The sequence below is a fragment of the Parasteatoda tepidariorum genome, chromosome X1 (assembly GCF_043381705.1).
Source record: "Parasteatoda tepidariorum isolate YZ-2023 chromosome X1, CAS_Ptep_4.0, whole genome shotgun sequence".
In the NCBI taxonomy this organism is placed as follows: domain Eukaryota; kingdom Metazoa; phylum Arthropoda; class Arachnida; order Araneae; family Theridiidae; genus Parasteatoda; species Parasteatoda tepidariorum.
Window position 1 is genome coordinate 13,463,730 of NC_092214.1, and position 16,081 is coordinate 13,479,810.

General features: G+C 26.5%; 1 protein-coding gene across 3 annotated transcripts in view; it reads left to right on the top strand.

Moving 5' to 3' along the window:
- Positions 1–16,081, top strand: part of LOC122270900 (G-protein coupled receptor-associated protein LMBRD2) — an 85,212-nt gene that overhangs the window by 63,232 nt on the left and 5,899 nt on the right. For all 3 annotated transcript variants that reach the window (XM_071187518.1, XM_071187517.1, XM_071187519.1), the window contains exons 11-13: positions 2,363–2,496; positions 8,485–8,593; positions 13,385–13,586. In XM_071187518.1, coding sequence (XP_071043619.1) covers positions 2,363–2,496; positions 8,485–8,593; positions 13,385–13,586 — 445 coding nt within the window. The remainder of the gene's footprint in view (positions 1–2,362; positions 2,497–8,484; positions 8,594–13,384; positions 13,587–16,081) is intronic.

The following is a 16,081-nucleotide window of genomic DNA, read 5'->3' on the forward strand; positions in this document are numbered from 1 at the left end:
TTTCATTCTTTAAAAAATCCTTACAACAATTATTCCTCTGATTCGCTTTCATTACATTCTATAACTGGCAAACCTGACTCATTTATATTACAATCATTATCAGCATCAATAAGGTTATTCATCATAAATATAGCAATAAAGAAAACAAAGGAAATAAAAATATGACCACCGAAGCCGACGTCTTCAGGGGGTACTGGCCTCGGAAGCCATAAAACAAAACCTTTTCTATTGAGCAAGGGGCCAAATTAAATGCCAGAATTAACTCTCTAAGTACCCCAAAGGTTTTGTATAAGTCCAGGAAAAAATACATGAAATACATAAAACTAATTCAGAAAAGAAATTCAAGCAAAATCTTGAGAAAATAAAAACTCACATTAAGCCGGTCAAACAGCGATTTCATAAACAAACTAAATGTGAAGGAAACACTTAAAACAAAAGAAAACAACACCCTCTATTAAAATGTGAAGAATGAAAAAATAAGAAGAGAAGTAAAAGAAAAGATTACGTAACAAATTAATAAAATGCTTAAGTGGGGCTGCTCAGTTAAGACTTGAATTGCACCCTGTTAAAGGAAATAAAAATCTAGTATTCTTCAATCATTTTCTTAATCAAAAATTAACATTACAAAAGTTAAAAAGAAAATTATTATTACTCAAATTATTCAAAAAATTATTCACAGCCTCCTGAAAACTTTAAACGTTATTGCAAATATTATTAATCCTAACCCATTGTGAAAAAAATAAATTTTTTAAAACTTTTATTACACAGATTAGTATTAAAGTTGCAGAAAGAAATAACTTTAAATTTAAAAGCTTTTCTTTTATCAAAAACACCAATTTTAATAATTTTATCAACAATATCAATTTTTAAAATCTGAATATTCAACATTTAAGCAATTCTCATTAGTTTTTTTCAAAACCAAATCTTTAGGATAAATACTATAAATAAAATTAAAATTGTCACAATTAAACAAAATTAAAATTATCACAATTAAACAAAATCAAATCATCAATATATCTAAAAGCATTAAATTCATTATACTCAAGAAATTTAGCTTCAAAGAATGCAAAAAAATATTAGCAAAAGCACCTGAAAAGGAATCACCTTGTGAAATTCCAATAATTTGTTTATAAAGATCTAGACCATTAAAAAGAACATTCTCAAAAAGATTAAACCTACTTAAATCCAACCAATAAGACTTATCAATTTTCTCATTAAATAAATACTTATCAAAAATTTCGCTACAAATTTCAACAATCTGATCATGTGGCATACTTGTATACAAATTTTCAAATTCAAAAGTATTAATGCTAGAAAAATCATTATTATTAATACATATAATCCAAAACTTCAACATTACTATTGAAAACAATATTTTTCTCTTTTTTAATTTTAAGTAAAATAATTTTTAGAAAATTACAAAACTTTTTACTAATATCAGAATTGTAACAATTAGTACCACACGCAATAAACCTAAATTTAATCGGACTTTCATGAAATTTAACAATAGGAAATAATTATGAAAATGTAATCCTATTTAACCTAAAAAAAAAGCTTTTTTAGCATTAATCTGTCCAATATCTATATCATAATATTGGACTTCAGCATAATCTGGATTGTGGGGGGGATGAGTTGTTATCAACAATGTCAACCTACTCGTCTATATAAAGGTACCCCAACATAGAATCGAGTTAACATGTCTTTTATAGTAGTGAATTGGGATTGTATTTTTGTTTTCCTCTGAAAATAAACTTTTAATTTATTGAAAAAAGGTAATATTTATTTTTAAAGCTTTTTATTTTATTTTCTCTGATCAAATAGTATTTGTGCCTAAATTTTTATAGCAATTAAAATTTACAATAATGTGAAATGTGACTTTTTTCTAGTTTTTGATTGTTTAGTCATTGTCTTAAGTTTTTCAATTAAATTAAAATGATTTACTCTACCAAATGCTTTTTAGCAAGGAAAATTAGTAATTATATTCTTAGTTTTGTTAGTACTATTAATAATATAATACATTTTAAAATTTCAAAGAATTTACCATATTTTTGATCTAATAAGTTCCTTTCTATTTTCAGAAAAATATAAATCTTGTTTAATTATTTCAATTTTATTAGCTAACATCTTTTTAACATTATAAGTTGATAACAGGAAGATAAGTTAATGATTTAAAAAATACTTATTATTATCAGTTTGAAAAATTTAGAGTTACTGATGCTCTTCTTAGTGTATTTTAAAATTAAAATATTTATGAGATTAGTTTGTTTCTTTATTTTGAAATATTTGGCACTGTATAACAACTATTGAGAATGTAATATACCTTAAAACATGCGTTATAGCTTTGGTTACTATTTTATTGTAGGTTATATCAACTGCTACAATAGCTTACTTGTGCATCTGTGCTTACTACACAGTGTTTCGAATAAGAATAATGAATTATTATTATTTGGCTCCTCATCACCAAACTAATGAATACAGTCTTATATTTTGTGGAATGTAAGTATTCTTCATAAATACTCTTCATTTGTTCTGAATTAATTAAGTTGCTCTTGATTGTTATAACTTGATGTCTACAAAGTAAACCACATTATGCTATATTGGAATACTAAAATAGCATATACTTTATTTTTAATTGCATTTTTGGCATAATAATATTAAATAAGTGGTGTTTAATCATTTAATTTTTATCCATGGAATCATAAAACATTAAATGAGCAATATAAACTTGATTATCAGTATTTTATTATAATAAAAATATTAGTTTTTATTTACAAAAAATTGATACTTTGCATATTTTATTCTTAGACATGATAATTAATTTAAAATATTAAGTTAATGGACACATTACATCATTATGTAATCAATAATAAAATAAAACCATTGAGACCTGAATTAATAATTAGGCTGAAAAATTCTAATTTTAAAAAAAGAACATTTGCATAATCGACAACAATACAAAAACTACCAGATAAGCTACCCCTTTAGATTGGCCTCTCAGTCTAAATTTAAAGTTGCCAAACTTAAGTATTTTGTCGACATTTGTATTTTTGGACTCTTTTGCTCTTTTAGTACGGTTTTTAGATTTTATGGCATTTGTTTCAGATTTTGGCCTATTTTTCTCACTTTAGTTCATTTTTTTAAATCTTTAGAATCACTAGCTCACTCTTACAACTTACACATATTTTAACCGTAGAATTCCCATTCATTCAAGTAGAACAGGTATTCATAGCTAGAATTAACCGTTCTACAGTTAGGGGTTGGGCAACTACACTAGTCCATCTTACTTGACATAATCTTTTTTCCATGGGAGTTGCCTTTCACCCTATTCTGAAGTAATTTTTTATATTATTTTTAAGCATCTTTGTTGACCCCATTTTACAAAACATAAAATTAATTAAATAAGGAATTTTTTTAACTGTGTTTTAGTGTAACTCATATTGTAAATTTATTTATCGATTATTTGTATGTAGGTTATTCCATATTTATGAGTTAGACACTTTTTTTTAGAATTCTTGACAAAAATTAAATGTATAAGATACACTTTAGTTATCTTAAAGTAACATTTTAAAAAAGAATATTATTTGAGATTGATAAATCAACAATTAGAGCAAATGTAGAATAAAAATAATTTAAAACAATTCCTCTTTAAGAAAATTGAAAATTTTTCACTTTTCATTAGAAACCGATTTTAATTTTTTTTTTTTTTCAATAAGAAAATTGTATTTTGCTTACTTGTACTGTGATGAATCAGGATATTTTTTTTCTTTCAAATTTTAATCACCTTTCTTTTATCTCACTTAAATATTTACCTCTTGAAAGAATTCTAAAACTAATTAAGGGAGGTGTTTTCGGAAAACCTTTTGTTGGATGTTTCTGAAATGTAGGGGAAACAGTTGTGTTCATTGGAGCTCTCAACTATTTTATAGCAAATAAACAATCATATTAAATAAATTAAAGAAATTTAAATATGCTACAATAATGGAGGAAACACTTTCAATTTTTGAGATTATGTTTTAATTTCTCAAATAATACTTACAGGATTATTTTATAACTTAAAAGACGCTTAGATCATACAATTTTTCATACTTAGCAATAAATTTTAAAACCTTCAGAGGTTTGAGGAACCGGAAAAAAGTACAAACAAAAGCAAGTATTTTTGATATTTTTTTTCCAGAAAACAATGAACTTTTAAACAATAAACTCGATCAATATTTTGGTTATTATTTGTAATAATTGCAGGAAATTTCCTAAGCTTAGATTAAATATTTATGGAGATGTGTCATTTTTATAAAAAAAAAAGCTCATTTGTCTTATGTTTTTCTTTCCTATTACATCAAAAATATTCAACAAATTAAACAGTTTTAGGAGCAATTTTTAATAAATAACAAACTTATTTTCAAATTAGAGAAAATTGTTTTTTCAAGAATTTGGGTAGATATGAGTATTTGAAGTAGCACTTTCCTACTGTGCCTGTACGGAAAAAAAAAGTTTTTTTTTTCATTATTTTGTGGTGTATTTTTTTTTCTTCATATTTTTTAAGATATTCCAATGAGACTTTTTTCTTTAATTACCAAATTTTATTCACTATCTGATTTTTTCTATAATTACCAAATATGATTTGGCTGTGGGGTTCTAGAAATTTCAAGATCGCTATTTCGCAGACTTCCACGAATCAAAAATTTGTATTCTGAAGAAAAACATTTTAGAGTTCTGCTAATGTAAAGTTTACATTTAATAGCTTTTGCGTATTTCCGTTTATGAAACATTTATTTCTCTCTCACCAGAAATTTGAATTCAACATTTAAGTAATCATTTTTGACTTAATGATTGTATTGTTTTATGATAGATTTGTCAACAGTTATAGCTAAGAATTTTCGCAAAGCTTTGTAAAATCTCTTTATTTTTCATTACTGTTTTAAGACTTTGCAAAATTCAAATCACAGGTCTGATTAGGCGCTTTTTGAAGAGTACCACTGTTTTACCGATCATCTTTTTTGCACTTATTGCTACTGATTTCCACCCTATTTTTAAAATCCAATATTTTAATATGATTCTATTATGAAACCAGAAATTTGAATTGCATATTTAACAAATGATATTTTGACTTGATAATTCTACTGTTTTTCAATTTATTTTTCCACTGTTATCATTTCTGTTTTTTTGCATTTTTTTTAAATCGCTGTAATTTTAATAGGATATTATTCATTACAACATGCAAATATTAAATAATACATTTGATTAGTTCCTTTTTAACGCATCTGACACTAGTGTGATTTCAATGTAAATGCAGAGTTGCCAACTTTCTACTCTTTTTGGGAAAATTTCTTCTAGTGATAGCTAAAATCATGTTTTAATGTAGGATCCTTTGTTTTGTAAATTTGATTTAAACTTATTTTCCACAGCATTTTATGTAGATGATTCAAGCATTCATATGAAATGCACATTGTTCCAGCTCTCTTGTGGTGGTGCTTTTGAAAAATTGCTCTTAATACTAGAATATATATTATTTTGTGATGAGAGAAAACTGATTAGATTTTTTCTTCCTTTCTTTCTTCAAGTTCTATAAATATTACTATTGTTTATAAAACGAAATTTATTTATTTTCTATGTCTTTTTTGTGATGAGAGAAAACTAATTAGATAATTTCTCTTTCTTTAAATTCTATAAATGTTAATATTATTTAGAAAAAAAAATTATTTATTTTCTATAAGTACTTTTTTGATGAGGGGAGAAAACTAATTAGATAATTTCTTCCTTTCTTTCTCTAAATTCTATAAATGTTACTATTATTTATATAAAAATTTTTTTATTTATTTTCTATGTGTTCTTTTGTGATGAGGAGAGAAAACTAATTAGATAATTTTTCTTTCTTTAAATTCTATAAATGTTACTATTATTTATATAAAAAAATTCTTTATTTATTTTCTATGTGTTCTTTTGTGATGAGGAGAGAACACTAATTATATAATTTTTCTTTCTTTAAATTCTATAAATGTTACTATTGTTTATAAATTAAAATTGTTATTTATTTTCTATGTGTTCTTTTGTGATGAGGGGAGAAAACTAATTATATAATTTCTTCTTTTCTTTCTTTAAATTTTATAATTGTTTCTATTGTTTTTAAAAAAAATTGTTTTTTTTTCCATATGCAAACAAAGAATGTGTATTAAAAAAATTATATTTTATTGAAAGCAACTTTTGTTGGAAAACAAAACTATCTAACCATAATGTTTTAGAAAAATGTCAGTTAATTTCTTCTTCCAGCAAACACATATCTAAATTAGGGATTGATTTATTTTATCTGATATTAAAAATAATATCAATTAACAATACAGCAATCATATCATAGAAATTTTAAATATGGAATTGAGATATCATCTTTTGCATACATCATATTCATTATGTATTCATTTCAAGATTACAAAAATCCTACTTTAAAATTATTTGATTAAATTCGTCTTGAACTTGAATACAAATTTTAATTACACATTGGAGTGAAGGGATATTAGCTAATTGATACTGATTATTTTCTTTAATGTAAAAGTATTATAAATTTTTTCAATATATTAATTTCAAAGTATTATGAGTTATTCAGTGCTCCATTAATGAAATTATACCAGAAACTGTTAACATTTCTGTTCTAAACAAAGTAAATTCTAAAATTAAAAATCTAATTTTTTCTATTATTATTTTGCGATAAAATCTACCTTTATTATACTTAAGTAGAGCAAATTTAGAGTATAGTTTTTTTAGTTTGTCATTTAGCCTTTTTAAAAGAAGTCTGGTTATTTATACTGTCCAAACAAAAACTGTTTATGTTAAAAAAAAATTTGTCCTGGTTTTTTCTTCATCCTTCAATGAAGTTTGTGAGGAAAAGTTAATGCCACCATCATTCTCACAACGCAAAAACTTTTCAGTATAAATATAAGAAATTTTGAACACTTTTATAGAAATGTTTAAGAAACTTTCTTATATGAACATGATTAGTATAGAATAATATTATGAAATTAGTTGTTGAATTATCTTACATCAAGTTTAATTTTTTTGTACCTCATATTAATTCAGTTTTGCAAAAACAAAACAAAAAAAATTAGCAGTAGAATTATGCTTTGTCAATCTGAAGGTAACATTCCATTTTGCTCTAACTCCAAAACGGTTACAGTATCTGGCCAAATTATTAGAGGCTCTTTAAGATTCTTTGTAAAATCTTAATTATCAGGTGATACTATACAACTTTATTGTTTTTATGCGGGTGAAGCCAGTTTGCCGCTTGTTTCCGTTCGTGTATAAATTGGTTAACATTGTAATGCAATATGTTATAAATAAATACAAATAGGAAGTATATAAAAAATCTCCTGAATAAAAACTCATGCAAAACATGCAATTATTAAAAAACTACAGTGCTTATAAGAATTTGGTCTGATATAATACCTGATATAATATGATATAATACCTGATATAATAAATATTCTATATTTATATAATATATCGTCTCATTTATCCAATCGTCAAATTTATATTATATATCGTCTATTTTTTCCAAGTGATACACGAACATAAACAAGTGCAAACCTGTTTCAGTAAGGTAAAAACAGTAAGGCTGTGTAGTATCACCTGATAATTAAGTTTTTATATAGAATCTTATAGTTCATCTAATAATTTGGCCAGGTACTGTAGGTAATTAAATTGTAAGCTTGCATTTTTTTCTCTCTCTATTGTTATTTGACATAGAATGGAGAAAGGAAAAATACAAAAAAGAAAAAAAAAAGTTATATTGAGGCTCTTAACTGTAAAATAACAAAGTTTTGCAGCCACTACTTTAATGTCTGACCAAAAAAAAGGGTGTTGGCCTTTTTTTTAAAAAATTATAATAAATGTAGAGTTATAATTATATTAAATGTAGGGTTGAAAAACTAGCTTCCTATACTCTTTTTGCTTTACTATTGTTTTTAAATAAAATAATAATAATTAGAGCTATTTATGTATATCAAGAGCATGGTAACAAGCTTTTCAATGGTACTACATAGTTGCACATTACTAAAACTTTTATTTATTTTTACATATTCTGTTTTTGAATTTCTTGTTTTGCATTAATAGGATTTTTTGAAACTTTTTCCCGTGTTATTTTTTCCATGGTTAGTTAATTCTTTATTTTAATATCAGTTACTTTTTCTGAGTAACTAATTTTTTTTTTAAATTGCAAAACATTTTCCGTTTAAGTGCCGATCTATATCAAAATATTGATTTTTAAATCTTTTATTTTTATAATAGTTATGACATTTTTCACTAAGTTTCCTTTATGACTGATAGTTATTTTCAAAATAGTCTATATTATTATTTTTCTATAGTCTTAGATTGTTTTTCATTGTTCTTTGGTTTTAAGATGTGATAAAAAATGACTCATGTTAATCTATTGCTGATGCAAGTTTTATTTGCAGAGAGTTGAATATCTATATTTCTGATTGCTTCTTACTTTACTAATAGGTTATTATGTCGCCTTACTCCTCCACTTTGTTTGAATTTTTTGGGATTAATTCATCTTGACAGTCATGTTACCAAAAAGTCTCTTATTGAAGAAACATCTTACACTAAAGTATGTAATCCACTCAATCCAATAATATATGAAATGCATTGCCTATAAGGTGGTGATCAAAAATATAAGTTTTTAATTCATTGGTTTCTCCTTTAATATTTTTTTTTTTTAAATTGTAGATTTTGTCATTAAAAATTACATTTTTTATGAATGTGATAATTTATTTAGAATTTAAAATTTTCTTTTATTATTATAAAATTTCTATATTTTGATTTCATAAGTGCATTGCATTATTTTTTGTTCTGTGTCGTTGTAAGCTTTAAGACTAGAGGGATGGAACTATATTTTCACAATTGTAGACGCCTCCCCATATTTTGTGGGTCAAAAATCTAAAGCCACCAAAAAAGAGGTATATTGATTTAAAGATTTTGATTCCATTTTTGTAACTTAATTTATAGAGTGCATCAGTTATTTGGTTTATTTAAAACATTTTCTTTTAACCATTAAATTAAAATAATGATTTTTTTCTAAAGTTATTTGTGTATTTTTTATTACTTATAACTTTAAAATCTGTTAAAAAACATTGTGTTAAAGAGAAACTTGAAAATGATTGAGTGTTTAGCACCATATAATGAAAACAGTGTTGCATCTATTATTTAAGATAATCATGATTATATAAATTGAAACTTAGGATACAACATAAAGGAAAGACGAGATAAGATTGATTTAAGCTACTAATATTAAAAAAAAAAACTAGAATGTTTAATCTGAAAAAAGAAAGATTAATATTACGTAGAATTAATTAGCAAAGTTAATTCAGTCTTAAATAATGGTCAGCATTATTACGGTTTAAGTTTATTAATTGATAAGAACGTTTCTTGGTTAGAAAATTTTAATAATTTCATAAGTGAGAAGAAAATTGTTGGTAAATTATATAACAATAGCAGAACTTGTTATGTAATTAAATGTTTTAAATACTTAAATTTTTTTGTTTCCATGAGCAGTTGATTAGCATCATAGTTGCACAAATATTGCACTATATAAACTGTCTTATTACATTAATTTTAGTCCCCAGTGTATAAAAACTTATTTATTTCGCAGTAGTGCTCTTTTATTTCAATAAAACCTTTTTATACATTTCATATAGTATCGTGATAATTGGAAATCAGTCCTTCAAAAATAAAAATTTATTTCAAATTTCCTCTCACTTAACTATGTCAAACTTCTATTATTTCAGTGTTTCGTTTTAACTTTTATTTAACACTATTTTTTTAATGTTTGCATAAATTAAACTTTTTATGGGTATAAAAAATAGCATATTGAGACTCCAGTTCAGAATAACACTAGAGAAAATAAAAATTTCTTTTGACCTTTTCATTAAGACCGTCTCCATACAGAATTAAAACACATTAGACGAGGAAAGAAAAAAATACATGATGATATTTCCTTTTGTAATACTGTAGCATAGTATCTAGTTGCTACTATTTCGAGAATGTAAAGTAGCGATAAGAAAAACCTCGTATATGAACAGAGGGGGTGCCTCTCAGGCATTCTAAAGTCTGTCGACCCTTCATAATAATGAATCAATCCTCTCAACTTTTCTGGTATTTTAAATAACCCCTAAGGGACAAGGTTTCCTCCATTCTTCCTCTCTATAGACATTTCACTTCCTTTGCGAGGTGGCAACGGCCTTAAGTGTCAAAAAATATTATTTCTAAACCTTTAACAGTATGTTTTAATGACATTTATAAGTGTAGTTATAATTAATATTAAGTGTGTACTTATTTTAATGGAAAAATAAATAATGTATTAATATTTAAATTGCTGATTTTAAGTGCTTTATTTAAATCAAAATGTGTGCCATCACATTTCTAGTTAACCCCTTTGTCACAAACTGTTGCAATTTTCATGTTTCATAAATCTCACTCTCCTCTCAATATGTGACACATTTCTTCAGTATCCCTTCGGTTTCTTAGCATACCTGCCAAGTCTCCTGTTTTTTAACGAAGACTCCTGTATTTTACGACTAACTCCTGTTTACCTGTATATTCTCAAATTTCTCCTATTTGTTGAAGAAATTAAAAAAAAAAAAATTCTTTTGGCGATAAAATATCCACTGATGGCAAAAATACTTTTCTTATTCCTCAAAAGATGATGCTATTGCTAGTACTGCAGTGTGTTGAATGTAAAAAGTTTTAGTAAAGCGGGGATAGCCTGGTTGGTAGGGCACTTGGCCCATGTTCAAGAGTTATTGTGTTCGATCCCCGCCGGCCGAAGACTCCTCGTGTAGTAAATGGTGACTGATGCATGTTAAATCTGTCGAGTCGCAAAATCCTCCATGTTTCCATAACAAATCAATATGTCTGAGGGTATTGATTCAGGAGTTTCCTTGCCTTCTGGATTGGTTCAAAATTGCAAGGCTATGGAGTTGAACATTAGTAGTAAACCCAAAATTAGGTCGGCTGTTCAGCTTAGAAGAATTTTTGGTGCTGTCAATGAGAATAACAAATGACACACGCTTTGCATTCATGGGCTATATAAAAAGTATAAACAACCAAACATAGTTCATGTTATTATGGCCAATCGCATTCAATAGCTGGGACGCCTTTAGATCTGAAGACCAAAACCCCCCCCAAAAAAGTAACTTTTCCTAAACCAGAAGGTACAAGAAAAAGGGGTCGTCCACCGACTAGGTGGCTGGACGCAGTTGAGAAAGACCTAAAGATAATAGGAATAACTAACTGGAAGGCACAGAATAGATCAAAATGGCAAAAACTTATTGGGACGGCCTTGGCCTGTCATATGCTGTAGTGCCCAAGAAGAAGTTCAACAACGGACATAAAAGAAAAAGTTTAAGTTATCCACAAAGTCAAATTTCTCACAATACTGGAATTCCCTTGTCTTCTCGATTGGGTGCAAAATTACAAGGCTCTGTAGTTGAACATTAATAGTCGTAAACCCAAAAATTGGGTCTGCTGTTCAACAACCATTATTAAATAAAATAGTTTAAGTAATTAAAAATAATGTTGTAAAAAAATCTATTTTAGATTAATATTTATATACATATTTTTTACTTTGCTAAATGTAAGGGCTTATATTATTTCCAATTTTGAATTCTTTTCTGACTTAATTAATTATCTATGATGTATCAAAACTTTACTCGTAGCTTAGAAAATGTTGCTAGTAAAATCTCCATTATTTTATTTCTCCAATGCTGGCTTAGGGTAAATTAATTAAAATTGAAAGTTTTACTATAGTTAGCATGTCAAATTTGACCTTCAATCTTTTGTCTAGAATAACCAATCTTAGGCAGTGAAACGTAATAATTCAAAACTACTATAATTAAAGAAGTTTTGAAACAACAATATTTAGTTTCATATTCTGTGTTAAATAAAAAATTAAATTGTTATCATGCATATAAAATTTTTAAAAATAAGATACATTAAACCCCTTAAAAAATAAATTTCTTTCTGAAGCCCTGATTTTATATTAACTCAAACTGTTTGTAAAGTTGAGATAACTGATTGATTGTTATTTTTTGTTATATCTGAGCTTGCTCCAAACAAAGCACCATTTAATTTTTAGTGTTTATTCTTGCTTACCTCAATATAGCTCAAATTACTTAACTGGAGTATTTCTTTATTAATAACATAAATTAATGCAAAATGAAAATAATAAGTTTATTTACGAAATATCGATAGGGTTGTTTTGATTTTTAAGCTAGGATGATGTATCATAATCAATATAACAGTAGGGAACCGATTATCCGGAACGATCGGGACCATCGCTATTCCGGATAACTGATTTTTCCGGTTTTCTGAATCACTACGAAAAGCCGTTTTTTTTATTGTTAAACCCAACTAAAAAAAAAAAATTTATGATAATAATCTTAAAAAGAGGAAAAAACGATGAAGTAATGCACTAATGATTATCTCCAAAGTGATGGTAAGGTAAACATCCTTCAAAAAAGAAAGAAAAATCCTAAAATCTTATGAGGAAAAAAAATATTTTTTAAAAAAATGGCGGGAAAATTTCTCGAATTTCGTTCCGGTTTTTTGGTTTTCCGGTTTTCTGATTTCCGGATAACGGGTTCTGTACTGTAATAGTTTTGTTTAGTTTTCAATACGTATATGGTTATGGCTATAAATATTTATTGTTTAATTCTTTTATGTATAAAAAATTATTTTTCTTCATTTTATCATTATCTTAGAAGTACTTGTGCATAAGTAATGATAAAAAAAAGAAATTTTATATATATTTCATAATATATATTATATAAAGGAATTGTGTAAAACTAGAATTGTGAGCAGCATGGTTATCTTAATATAATTGCTTAAAATTTTAAATACAATTTTATGATACCACCTGACATATTATCATAACTGGTATGCATGTGTCAATTGCTGACTTGTGTTAATTAAAAACTTGTGTCAATTGCACCCCATCAAAGTATTAACCATGATTTGTCAATTTTGTTCATGAACTGTCACCAAAGGTAACTTTTAGTGATATTTAATACCCTGCAGTCGTGAATCACTACAAACTAGTGTTTTTAAATTATAACGCAACTTACAATACTACTTCGAAAAAATAGTGTATAACACTACAAACTTAAAAAAAGTTGTGTCTACAGTAATTTTAAAAATTGTAGTGCATTCGCTCTGACCAATGGTACTTAGTATGTGAAAATCTAATCATTAAGTTTTTCAGGGTATAATCTTTTTCCAATTCAATGTTGTAATTGGCTCAGCAAAATTTCTTTTAGCCCATTGCAATAAACTAGCCATCATGAAATTCAGTTCATGTCTTTAATATCAATATTAATTGCTGATATATTTTTTTTCTTTTCAGATAATGGGACATATGGATGTAATACCTATAATATCAGATGGCTTCAATATTTATTTTCCAATTTTGATTTTCTTTGTTTGTTTAGCAACCTATTTTAATATTTGTACTCGAGTTCTTCACTTTATTGGCTTTGAACAATTTATTGGAGATGACGAAATGACTTCAGATCTTATTGAAGAAGGGAAAGAGCTAATTAAAAGAGGTATGTTACGCAAATATATGATTTTATTTATATTCCTCCTCTAGTTATTTTCAATCATCCTTATTTTAAAATGTGACATATAAATTTTTATATCCCCTGACTGTGAAGCCAATGGTTAGGGGTTCAAATCCCACTCAGGGCATGGATGCTTCTCTCTGTGTGTTATCCAAATTACTCATTTTTTAGCACTATATTTGAATTAAGAACTATTAAAAATACTGAAATATCTCTTATTTATGTGTCTCACTTCGCCTGATGTGACTCCTGCTAGTTCCTAACTATATTTAGTGTATAATTTCATTGCATCTTTTAATATTTCTTTAGTATTTTTGAAGACACATTTTTTTTACTACAACTGTTGCAATAAGAAATCTTATGTAGACTTAGAGGTTGGGCAGCTTCAAAGAGCAGGTCACATCGACCAGAGGTCTATTGTACCCAAACCCTTGCGCCATTGCTCATGGGCAATTTTGCCATAGAGCTTGAATATCGATGCCCTGAATAACCTTATGTACGAAAGTTCTTATCTGTAATTGAGAGTCTTCAATCTTTAGAAATAGAGAAGGGTTCTTAAAATGGAGGAAAAAATTATTTTATTGCTTTCATTGAATTAATAGTTTTGAATTGTTTCATGAGATAATTTTTCATTGCAAAATTCACTTAAAACTTTTACCTATTCAAAACACCTTGCACTCCAATTGAATAATATAAGTGGGGTTAAATAGATAAATTATGTTAATGATTTGATACCAAATTCATAACATTAATATTAGAATATATCTGTTCAGGATAAATAAGCTTTATAACACATTATTGGATGTTAATTCTGCATGAGTGAAGCCATAAACTTTTCTTTCCTTGTGAAGCTTTCTTTTGTTAAGCTGCACAGGCTATTTCTTATTCAAAAAATTCTTTGGTTTTAAAAAGTTTAGGTTATTTTAATAGAGTTAACCCCAATATCATGAAAAATTCTGAATTTTGTACGCATTTGTTTGAAGTTGTCAATTGTGTGAAGAAATAGCTTGCAAAATTGTTGAAATGTAAAAATTTGAATGAAAAACAATTTGATACATGATGACCTATGTCATATTTCATTTTTCTGGGGATGGTAGCCATTTTTTCCAAATGGAATCCTTTCTTTAGTGTGATGAGGTAAAGTAGTTGTGTTTTTTTTATTGTATATCCCATTATTAACTAAGTTTAGTTGTTATCAATAAAACAAGATCAAAACATAAAAATGTAATATTGGCCGATGCAAATTTGTTCCTATTATATATTTTGTGATTATAAATCATGGAGAAGATGTCTTCTCATTCATTCTTCGTGATGACAGTGTTTAATTTTTTTTATTATAGAGAGTAATGCTTCAGATCTTTAAGTTAGTGAAATTTCAAGAAATCAAAATTACATTGGATTAGTAAAAGTTTTTGATATTTCATACGTGAAAGAATTTCTTTTGTCTAAAAGAAAATTTTATACCTGGAGAAGCTTCTTTCAACAGATACATATGTTATGAGGGCATAGTTGAAAAAAAACTTAATTTTTTTTACTGACCCTCCTTTAGTATTAAAAGTTCCCACTTCACCTATTGAGATTTTTTTGTATCATTTAAAAGTGAATGTCTTTCACCAAGACCATGCATAATTTGACTATATTTTGTCCTCTCCTGCTTTTTTTAAAATTTCTTCTCTTTTTATCGATGTATCTTGTCTCATACATATGCACTAAATCTTTTCTTTTTTTTGACCTTGTTAATAATAAGGATAAAGTGCTAAAGTTGACTTAATAAATTCTTAATTTCTTGCAATTTTATCTGAAAAATTAATTTTTTTGCTATTTTAATCTTACTTATCCACAAAATCCCCCCCTCCCAAAAAAAAATTTTTTTTTTTGTTTCTTATCATTAGTTTAAAAAATTGTTATCTTTAGCTGGAAACTGTAATGCATTAAATAATTTTCCCACTTAAAAAGTGTGAAAGTTGTAATTTTTAGCTAAATTTAAGCTAAAAGGTTAATTTTGTTAGAAACATAATAGTACATACTAGGTAAAGGTGTCTCATCTTCATTATTGAAAACTAAAGTAGAAAAAAATGACTTGAATTACTAATTTCATGGCATATTTTATAATTTACAGTAAATTATAGAGTGATTAATTTATATTTTTAAGTTTGTTGCTACAGTACTTAGCATACCTTTCAATTGATGGAAATCTAATATATCAAGATTTGCTGAACAAAAATGTGCCTCATTAGAGGACCAAATGTTTCCTACCCTACATTCATTTTGCAGAGAACCAGTTTTAGCAGCATAACCAATGCAAATGCCTTCTGTTCATTAATAGTGGTAATTAAACCGAAAGAAAAGTAGTGATGTAGTTCATAATTGTAATCGATAAACAATCCAGATTTATTAAAGTTACCCAATGGTACATGAATTATCTTGCAGAATATTTTGATTTACGATTGTAAAAACAGGATTTCAAAAGAAACAAGACA